This window comes from Patella vulgata, chromosome 5 (assembly GCF_932274485.2).
Source record: "Patella vulgata chromosome 5, xgPatVulg1.2, whole genome shotgun sequence".
NCBI lineage: Eukaryota > Metazoa > Mollusca > Gastropoda > Patellidae > Patella > Patella vulgata.
Genome location: NC_065883.2, coordinates 8,731,982 through 8,743,511, shown reverse-complemented (window position 1 = coordinate 8,743,511; position 11,530 = coordinate 8,731,982). Strand labels below are relative to the sequence as shown.

The 11,530-nt window shown below is 36.6% G+C and overlaps 1 protein-coding gene across 3 annotated transcripts in view; it reads right to left on the bottom strand.

Moving 5' to 3' along the window:
* Positions 1 to 528: 528 nt before the first annotated feature.
* The window catches only part of LOC126822426 (formin-2), a 44,548-nt gene continuing 33,546 nt past the window's right edge, over positions 529 to 11,530 (bottom strand). For all 3 annotated transcript variants that reach the window (XM_056101509.1, XM_056101510.1, XM_056101511.1), the window contains 7 exons: positions 10,504 to 10,687; positions 9,988 to 10,083; positions 7,723 to 7,774; positions 6,728 to 6,877; positions 6,141 to 6,231; positions 5,193 to 5,244; positions 529 to 3,886 (listed from right to left, as the gene is read on the bottom strand). In XM_056101509.1, coding sequence (XP_055957484.1) covers positions 5,212 to 5,244; positions 6,141 to 6,231; positions 6,728 to 6,877; positions 7,723 to 7,774; positions 9,988 to 10,083; positions 10,504 to 10,687 — 606 coding nt within the window. In that variant the 3' untranslated portion in view covers positions 529 to 3,886; positions 5,193 to 5,211. The remainder of the gene's footprint in view (positions 3,887 to 5,192; positions 5,245 to 6,140; positions 6,232 to 6,727; positions 6,878 to 7,722; positions 7,775 to 9,987; positions 10,084 to 10,503; positions 10,688 to 11,530) is intronic.

Below are 11,530 nucleotides of genomic sequence, written 5' to 3'. Positions count from 1 at the left end.
GGACAACTTGTGTTGTATAATTATGTATATACAGTCTAGGATAACTTGTGTTATATATGTGTATACAGTCTAGGATAACTTGTGTTGTATATGTATAAACAGTCTAGGATAACTTGTGTTGTATATGTATATACAGTCTAGGACAACTTGTGTTGTATAATTATGTATATACAGTCTAGGATAACTTGTGTTATATATGTATATACAGTCTAGGATAACTTGCGTTATATATGTATATACAGCCTAGGATAACTTGTGTTGTATATGTATAAACAGTCTAGGATAACTTGTGTTATATATGTATAAACATGTATAACATGTTTTGTATATGTATATACAGTCTAGGATAGCCTGTTTTGTATATGTATATACAGTCTAGGATCATCTGTGTTGTATATGTATAAACAGTCTAGGATAACTTGTTTTGTATATGTATACACAGTCTAGGATAACCGGTACGGTGTTGTATAAACAGACTAAGATAACCCGTACGGTGTTGTATAAACAGACTAAGATAACCTGTGTTAATCTGTGCTGTATATGTATTTATTTACAGTATAAAACATAATAACTATAAAATAAATACAAGCAGTTATATATATATATATAATTTACTACATAATAACATTGTATATTTAAACAATTGAAGATCTATATTTTAAAATAACTAAAGATCATACGAAACAACCTTTGGACACAACCTTTGCTCCAAGGCCCTGTTTCTCAAAATCTTAACTAAGGATTAAATCCAAATTTTAGTAGATACTTTAATTTTGATTGGCTAAGCACTAAAATCAATCTAATATTATCCAATCAAATTACTAAAATTTGGATTTTATCTTAGTTAAAATTTCGTGAAACAGGCCCCTGGGCTAGAAATAATGTCGGGCAGAAAATCAAACTTTGTCCGGTATAATTATATGGTAGTCTGTCATTGTCTCAGTAATTTTATTGATGTTTATACTAAATGTCCATGACAAAGTTACAAACGCCAGGTACAACATAATTATTTCCTGACATTTTGTTATGATCAACCGACAATATTTCCAGACCTACATTGAACATGTGAATACATTAAGGAATGTTTATTGATGAAAAGGGTGACCATTTTGATTATTTTCAAAAATGAAAAATTCCAGGTATTAAATGAAATGAAATGGGGTTTAACGTCCTACAGTTCTGTTCCTAACCTGGGCTAATGAAGAAGGGCATACACCATACAGTGTGCTATGAGGGAAATTTTGCCCGGGCATCGGCACTACGGCCTACTCTTATATCGAATTCCAACTTCCAAGGGATCTTTTTACATGCATGCCAATGTGTACACAGGACCTTGGTTTTTCATCCCATCCGAAAGACTAGACAGCTGTCCTTGTCAGGTCCTCCATCCTGCATCACTGACAAGGGGAAACCACGCTGGAAAATCTGGATGAACTTTCTCAGCCAATGCAGGGATCGAACACCCAACCTTCGGGCTAGCAAGCCAGCGTCTTACCCACTTAGCCACGTGATCCCCAATTCATAGTCGATGTAAATAATGTGGTGAACAGCTAACTTTGTTTCATCATTACTAATACCCGATCCCCCAGAACATCAGTTTAAGTCAACGTTATATTTTTTGTGACTGCAGTCCAAATTATTTTCTGGTCTTATTCCGCATTTAATTCTACCAGGAGTCAAAATCGCATTTTGGCTTCTACAAAAACTTTAGTTAGTAATATTTTTTGATTACAGTAAAAATTATATTTTAACTGAAATCAACATTACATTTCTAGTCAAAATTACATTTGACCTTAAATCAACATTACATTTTTACAGTCAAAATTACATTTTACCTTAAATTTTTACAGTCAAAATTACATTTTACCTTAAATCAACATTACATTTTAACCTTAACTTAAGTCAGCATTATATTTTAATGCAAGTCAACAATATCTTTTGATCTTACTCAACATTATATTTTACAGTAAGTCAAGGGTATTTTTCTTCTTTAAGATGAGAAATCCCAAACAAAACAACAGTTTGAATGTAAATAAACATAGTTTGATTTTAATATTGGGGGAATGTTGTAAACATATAACTATATAAAAATAATAAATATAATTCTGGAAAAGATACAAATATTAGAGCCTGATTAAGATTTTTTATGCTCCTTGGATATAGTTAGTGTGAGGTTCTTTAGCAGTGGGAGGAAACTGGTGGACCCGGAGAAACCCACGAGGTTGGACAGGTGACCCTACTCCTTGTCACGCACAACCGGGACATCGAAACCTTGCCAGTTGACTCAATCACAGACCTTATAACACAAAGCACTAACCATATGGCCATCTATGGTAGTGTCTAGATTTGTGAACGCAATTAAATTAAGAAAAGTAATCTAAATCTGTATGTGAGGTACATTGTCACTGTCAGGTGTTTTAAGTCAAACCGTCAGGAGTTGTAAGTCACTGTGAGGAAGTCAAATTGTCAGGTGATGTAAGTCAAATTGTCAGGTGATGCAAGTCAACCTGTCAGGTGATGTAAGTCAATCTGTCAGGTGATGTAAGTCAGCCTGGGCATACTTGAACACAGGTGTAGATGTCCATATAAGATCTGAGTGTAATCCAGATAGTTGTATATCTATATGCATATATATGTATGGTTCAATTTTAAATTTTTGTATACATTATTAAACATACATTATGCAAGAGCTAAATCTGCCGATTACAGGTCTTTCTTTAGGCCTGAAATGTTATCTAAATTATTAATTAGACATTAATTAACTTATCCAGACCATAATCAACTCTCGATGCCATCGCTAGTCTGCGATATTTACTGGATTCAAACCCGGTCTGCTGCTTTTGATTAAATCAAACAGTGGATAATCGAGACTATGTTTTTTTTATCGTACCAACTTTAGTAGAGTACCGTAATGATGATCGAGGCTAGGCCCAAAATTGAATCGGTAAATTCCCGCTTCATTGTGGATCAATTTGAATGAAATTTCAGCAAATTCCCTTTACATTATGTAGTTTTGAACTATTATAGTGAGAACTACCAGATCTTTATCTAATCTCCCATAATGTATCTTTAAAATATGAAGACACCTATAGAAGGAAGACAGCTAGTTTATAAGATTTAATGTATGTTAGAATGAAGTAAAGTGGTGAATTTTTTACCTGGACATATTTTTTATTAATTTATCTACCGTAAATATAGAAGTACTTGTACTTTATCTACTTTAATACATGTATATATAACAACCATATATATAACATCTAAATATTAGATGTACATGTCCATATAAGGACAAACATTTGTAGAGGGGGATTCACCTGTCATTACACTAGATGACATGTGTGGCTTATTGTATTACGGCAAGTATACTTGTACAACCCTAACTAATACATGCAGTGACAGATACAGATGGGGGCCCTAGGGGCCTGCATTCCCCTCATCTAAAATTGTGCTTTTTGTTGGTCGGGGTGTTGCGGCGGATGAATTTCAATGTTATATTCAGATCACTATTGACACCCTAGCCCTAACCCTAACTAGAAATACTGTGTCCCCTACTGGATACATGTTATTACATTAGAAGCGTTACATTTCTATTATGCTAGGTTCCTACTGTCATGCGATGTGTTACGATAGGATTGTACCTATTGAGTCCACAATCTGGTACGTTTCAATACAATTAAAAACGATTTTTACGACTGACCTCAATATATGATAAGATCTGATAGGATCATCACAATTACTCCACGATTAAAGCCACGAATCGTGATAGTGTGAACCTAGCATAACATTATATATCAGATATATAAGATGTACATATAGTTAGTAAATATCTATTAAATATGGACTATAAAAATGCATAAAACAGAACTTTTCAGACACTTCAACATACCTGAAAATATAAATTAAAACATCTGATTTATACAGAGAATGGAAACTGCTATATATGTATGAGAAAACAGGGTGTGAATTATATCAAATCTACAAGATACTATTAAACATACATTAGTTAAGAGCAAAATCTGCCTATTGCAAGTCTTTCTTTAGGCTTCAGATGTCATACAAATTATTAATTAGACATTTATTTACAGAACAAGCTGAAAATCAACTCTGTAGAACCTCGGATGGCTTGGATACAGCTTGGATTGACATCCCTTCCAGAGACTGTGGGTGGAGTTATCGTCTGTCAATCAAACGATCGGTAATTCTCTTAGACGGTGAGGAGACAATTGATGTCTCTTTCTAGTCCAAACTTCCAACAGTGACAACTCCGTTAGAATACAGAATAAAGTAATTTGACTGAAATTTTCTTTTTTTATCATCAATTTTTGAATGATTATAGCAAGAATGGCCAACTCTTTATTAAACTCTTAACTAATGTATCTTTAATAGATGTAAACCTGTTATTATAATCGGGGTGGTTAACACGACCAATGAACATGCAATATTTTAGTTAAGTTTCCTTGAATAATTATAAGACCCGGTTCTTCGGGTCCTTCACTTCAATAACCATCTTACATCTATCTTAAATTAGCCCCTTCTCTTTATCTCTGTTTTTATTTCATCCCCATATTTCATCTCTCATTATCTACTTTATCCCTTAATTTTCATTTTTGCCCTTATCACAGCTTAGGTGACCCAGAGATCATAAAATCTGCCATTGCGTGGTTTCAATCCCAAGCCTGTATGTGAAAAGGAGTAGGATTGCCTCCACAACCTCGTCGGTTTTACCTGGGTCCCCCCAGTTTCTTCCTACAGCTAATTCAAAGACCCCTACATGCAAGCAAGTTATTGAAATTTAATTAAACCATATGTTAGTCCCAAAATTACCTAGTTTGTGTCGAGTGGACGTTAAACTCTAAAATAACGAATATTTGAATTGTAAAATAAGTATTTGATGAGACCACTGGCAAGAAATGACACAGACCACATTTGTTAATGAGCATTATGAACCAGTGAAATGAAATTGGGTATAATGAAGATAGGAATAAGCCATACAGTGTGCTATGTGGGAAATTTTGCCCGGACAGTGGCACTACGGCCTACTCTTATATCGAATTCCAACTACCAAGTGAGAGAGAGAGAGATGGGTTTTAACATCCACTTGACAGGGGGGAACCGGAGGACCCGGAGAAAACGCATGAGGTTGGACAGGCGACCTTGAACCATAGAGCTACTAAACAAATGTATATACTTACATTAAAAGACAGCAGATTCTTAAAACATTCCAGATTTAGCCAATCTGTCTTTCTGTAAAACAACAAATTGACATTTCATTCTTCAGTTAAATGATCAAAAGTAGGTTAACATGGTATGTCATTTGACCAATATGATTAAAACACAGATCCTATTTCGTTTCGTTTTTTTATAGTTCAAAATTTCATTTTACTTGTCTTTACTACACTAGTATCTGCGTTATATCCTGTGTCCTATTACGTTTCATTTTTTACAGTTCAAAATTTCGTTTTATTTTTCTGTGTTACACTAGGATCTGGAAGAGTTGTTATATAACCTGCGTTCTGGATGGCGTGAGGGATTAGCCAATGAAACCATCTGTTATGGTGACTTCTTGGCGTGCGATGCACGGAACTGTGGGTAACCCTCAAGAAACGTCAACGCTGATTGATTAATCAATGTCTGACGGCATAAGCGCAAAAGCCACTTGTACGACCCGACGCGACCTCCCAGTACAACTAGTCAGATCTACATGTAGTTTAGGCTATCGAAATTATAAAAAAACGAAACGAAAAATAAATTTGTATTTTAATTAGATTGATCATTTGAAATTCTTTTAAGATATCAAACAGAGCCGTGATGCATGTCATTTTATATCACGATATACTAGATCAAATGAACTCAAACAATACCATTACTTGAAATGAAATGGGACTTATGAAGACAGACACATGCCATGCAGTGTGCTATGAGGGAAATTTTTCCCGGACTGCGGCACTATGACTTACTCTTATTTCCAATTCCAACAGTTAAGGGTTCTTTTATGTGCACGCCAATGTAAAAATGGGACCTCAGTTTTTCGTACCATCCGAATGATTATTCATTGTCCCTTGCCAGGCCCTCCGTCCTACACCATAGGCAAGGGGAACCAGATGACACCGGGATCGAACAAGGGACCTCCAGTTACTTACCAGTCCTCCTGCTTTCCTAGATCTGGTCTGAGATAAAATAACTTTCTTATCGTCTTTCAATCTCTTTACATGATTCTGGGCTTCTTTTATTCTGAAAAAATACACCAGCAGTGTTTTAAAAGAAATTTAATGGGGCTATTTACATTGTATTTGTCCACTAGAGAGAGACAGATGAGGTTTAATGTCCACTCATCACAAACTAGGTCATTTTGGGACTAACATATGGTTCAATTTTATTTCAATAATTCATTTGCGCATAGGAGGTCTTTAACAGTGGGAGGGAGTGGGAGAAAACCGGAGGACCCGGAGAAAACCCACAAGGTTTGACAGGCGACCCTACTCCTTGTCATGTACAATCGGGAAATCAAAACCATGCCAGTTGACTCAATGACATACCTTATGATACAATGCGCACGTGCTAACCATTCGGCCATCCACTCCCCTTCAACATTTTCAAGCAAGTACAGTAGTTTAATTTAATTGTTCTTCCTCAAATGTTCTAGTTTATTATTATAAATGCCGCCATAAGATAAGGCTAGTAATTTTTATAAATTTCTAATTTTCTAGACGGACAATTTGTTAAGTACCTTTCTTTGATGATTTTTTGTTGTTCTTTTTTCCAACAATCTTTAAAATCTTTACAAAAACTTGACCAAAACGAGAAAAAATAACCAGCAGTTACTTCCTTTTCTCCACTTTTAGGTTTTACACAAAAATATATCACAGTTTCTTCAAATCTGAAACAAAAACAAAAATATATCACAGTTTCTTCAAATCTGAAACAAAAAAAAACCCATAACATTTTCCTTTAACTGAATTCAATTCAATTTTATATGGATGTTGTGCTGATCAGAGGGGTTGGGCACTTCAATTGATGAGAGGGGACCTAGGCTGATCTGAGAGGGGGCCTAGGCTGATCTGAGAGGGACACAACTTGACTGATTGGAGGGAGGTGGGCAGCTGGGCTGATTTGAAAGGACCCTGGCTAGGCTGATTTGATTGGGATGCAACTGGGATCATTGGAGAGTGGTGAGCAGCTGGGTTTATATTACTGATCTAAAAGGGGACTGCACTAGGATGATCTGAAGGGGGTCCCAACAGGGCTGATTTGAATGGGCTGCACTACTGATCTGTAAGGGGACTGCACTAGGCTGATCTGAAGGGGGTACCAACAGGGCTGACCTGAATGGGTGTCGGCTAGGTTGATCTAATGATTTCATCAGTAATGTGTGAATGATACAAGTTTTTAATTTGTCGATAATATTTCTATTATTTTTAAGAATAATAATATAAAGTGTAACGGCCACTCGACACATAGGTGTCTTTAGTAGTGGGAGGAAAGATGGTTCAATTTTATTTCAATAATTCACTTGCACATAGGTGTCTTTAGCAGTGGGAGGAATCCGGAGATCCCGAAGAAAACCCACGAGGTTGGGCAGGCGACCCTACTCCTTGTCACGTACAACCGGGGAAGCGAAACCATGCCAGACCTTATGATAAGGAGCACACACGCTAATCATTCAGTCACCCAAACCCCTGATATTGAAATGGATTACACATTGTTAATCTAAAATGAACTAACTTTTTATAACTTTCATCTATCAGATCTTCCAGTTCTTTACAGTCTTGTTTACCTAGAAAATACAATAAAACATTACATAGATATATTCTTTAAGTGGCATTTAGCGATCGGGGAACAAATTAACAGAACACAGTTTTTATGGGATACAATCACTAGTTTATTCTAAAAGTTTCATTTTTTGTGCTTGATAACGATAAGAGGATACTTGTCGAAACGTCGTGCTTTTAGAATAAAACTAGTGATTGTATCCCATAAAAACTGTGTTCTGTTATTACATAGATAGGTAGCAAAGGAAACACAGGGAATATACCAGGTTGCAGTAGGGACAATTTACATCCAAATATCTTGTTTACCTAGAAAAATACACAAAATATCAGTTAAATGGGCAGGAAATTGAAATGAAATGGAGTTTAACATCCTACTGTCCTGCTCCGACTGGGCTAATAAAGGCATACGACATACAGTTTGCTATGAGGGAAATTTTGTCCGAACAGAGGCGCTTAAGCCTACTCTTATATCGAATTCCAACTGCCAAGGGATCTTTTACGTGCACGCCAATGTGTACACAGGACCTTGGTTTTTTGTCTCATCCGAATGACTAGACAGCTGTTCTTGTCAGTCCCTCCATCCTGCACCACTGCCATGGGGGGAAACCATGTCGGAAAATCACAATGAACTTTCTCGGCCAGCATCGGGAGCAAACCCACAACCTCCAGGCTAGTGAGCCAGCATCTTACTCACTGAGCCATTGTGGCTCCCCAGTTAAATGGGCAGGAAAGAGAACGTGCAGACAGGAAATATAATGAAGTAGGGTTTAACATCCTACTTTTCTGCACCAACTGGGCTAATGAAGACAGGTGGACTAGTGCAATGAGATAAATTGACTCTCCAGCTATACTTCATAAAATTCTGTCAAGGGTTCTTTTATGTGCACAACAATGTAAATATGGGACCCCATTTTTTCATCCCATAATATATATATAGAGAGAAATGGGGTTTAACGTCCACTCGACACAAATTAGGTCATTTCGGGACTAACACATGCTTCAATTTTATTTATATAATTCACTTGCGTGTAGGGGTCTTCAGCAGTGGGAGGAAACCGGAGGACCCGGAGAAAACTCACAAGGTTGGATAGGCGGGCCTACTCCTTGTCACATACAACCAGGGAATCGAAACCACGCCAGTTGACTCAATGACAAACTTTGTGATACAGCGCGCACGTGCTAACCATTCAGCCATTCAACCCCCCATCCCATAATATATATTGGGAAAAATTTATATATATATGTGACAAAAAGAAAAGCTTAAACCAATATGACAGACATTTCATTCTAGTTTATGATTTTTCCAAGGAATCTTTCACTGTAACTTGGGTATCATTTAATCTTGTGTATTTAGCGCTAATTTCTTTCACATTCGTTAAATATCATATCTTTGTTTCAAAATTCATAAAAGTTGACCATTCAAGTTTGATAATTAGTGTCCAATTTACAGGCGTTTAATTTTTCAATCACCGTTAAAAAATAACAACCCAATTGATTATTGATGTATAATGATTAATGTTTGAAAGGTGGTTAAGAAATTAGACACTTATTATGAAAATTAATCAGTCAGCTTTAAACTGTATCCTGTGAAAAAATTGTCAACCATTAAAAAAAAAATAGATATACATTGTCCATCAATTTAACAGCACCCCTGAGAAAACTTCCTGCCCCCCCTCATTGCTCTGAGCTAATTACGGCCCTGATCTGATATTTAGCGGATGTAAAAGAAATTAGATACAAAAGATTAAATGATGATACCTGGATTACAGTGTTTGTACATATACAATAAAACAAAAAATGTAGGCCTAGATTCGAAACTATACTATGTACAATGGAGGGGGGTTGGATGGCTGAATGGTTAGCGTGCGCGCGCTGTATCATAAAGTCTGTCATTGAGTCGACTGGCGTGGTTTCGAATCCCCGGTTGTATGTTGCAAGGAGTAGGGTCGCCTGTCCAACCTCGTGAGTTTTCTCCGGGTCCTCCGGTTTCCTCCCACTGCTAAAGACCCCTACGCGCAAGCGAATTATGTAAATAAAATTAAACCATACGTTAGTCCCGAAATGACCTAGTTTGTGTCGAGTGGACGTTAAACCCCATTTCTCTCTCTCTCTCTATGTACAATGGAAAAGACTGCTCCGCATCCCCATCTCTCAAGTAACCATCCCCCCAAAAAAGGGAACCCTGTTCTAAATTCCCATATTTCCGTCTACAACTCACCTTTAATAAAGAATGTAGACATGACTTTATGAAATGGTTCTTGACAATTTTTTGAAGCCGAGGATTGTAAAACTTTCTCAGCCCGTTTTTCAGCAGCTTTAATAATAATAATAAAAAAATTAAAAGTAATACCAGGTTAAGAATTATAATTTGAACAAAATTAAATGTAATAAATATAGGTCTTGTTCATTGTCTGGCTTGCCTATATATGATTTCTGAATCTTATTTTCATGGTCTTTTTTTTAAATCCGAGTCGGTAGATATATTGTTTTTTTTTTCCTCAATTAAATACCGGTAACCAATTTAAATTTAAGAACATTTGGCATGAATAGAGCTGCCATAGAAAATCTGAAAAATCATTTTCAAAGAGCGTCGCCCACAAGATCAGTTCCTGATACAAAAAGATTTAGGATTTCTAGCCAATATTGCGAAGTGGTGCGATGTGAAAATGTAAACAGATTTCAACTTACATTCAAAATGTACACACATTTAAAATGTAAACAGATTTCAACTTACATTCAAAATCCTTTTTAATTCTTTTCAGATCTTTTCTGATATCCTCAAAGTTGACTAAGGAAGCTTGACTAATATCACTAGGATCTGGTAGTGGAAGTTTCACTCTCTCTGATCCTGCTTCCTCTTGTTCATAGCGTTGGATATATTTTAATACAACATATTGAAGTAAACTCGTACGATTATCCTGTGATAATATATATAGACAGACATGAAGAAATGAAATCAGTTATTGTTTTTTTAAGGTGAGCGATCGCTTTCGAGCGTCTGCCGCTCTCCTGAATGTCGACCGAGGGGAGGTTTTTCTCCCTCTCCTTAAAACTTAAAATCACTCACCTTTACAAAGTACTGGGGGGTTTATTATCATTTATGAAACCAAGAATGACCCCGCTAACGTGCAGTTATTGATCTTCATGCACACAACTAAACACTCTCCTTAATATCAGATCACTCTCCTTAATTTCTAAATCACTCTTCTTATCAAAACTAGGAGAGCTATTTGAAGGGAGATTTTTTTTCAATCTGTTGAGGGGAGTTTTTTTTGGCTCTCCTCTAAAATACAAACAACAACGACTGTGAAATAGGATTTAACATTCTACTTCTCTTTACTAACTGAGTTAATAGAGATGGGCATACGACATGTAGTGTATTATGAGAGAAACTTTGCCCGGCAGAAATGAAATGAGATGAAATGGGGTTTAATGTCCTACTGTTCTGCTCTGACTGGGATAATGAAGTTGGGCATACACCATACAGTGTGCTATGAGGGAAATTTTGCCTCGGCTGCGGCACTATGGCTTATTCTTATATCGAATTCCAACTGCCAAGGGATCTTTTACGTGCACACCAATGTATACACAGGACCTCGGTTTCCTGTCTCATCCGAAGGACTAGACAGCTGTCCTTGTCAGTCCCTCCGTCCTGCACCACTGACAAAGGGGAAACCACGTCGGAAAATCAGGATGAACTTTCTCGGCCAATGCAGGGATCGAACACCCGACCTCCAGACTATCGAGCCATCGTCTTAACC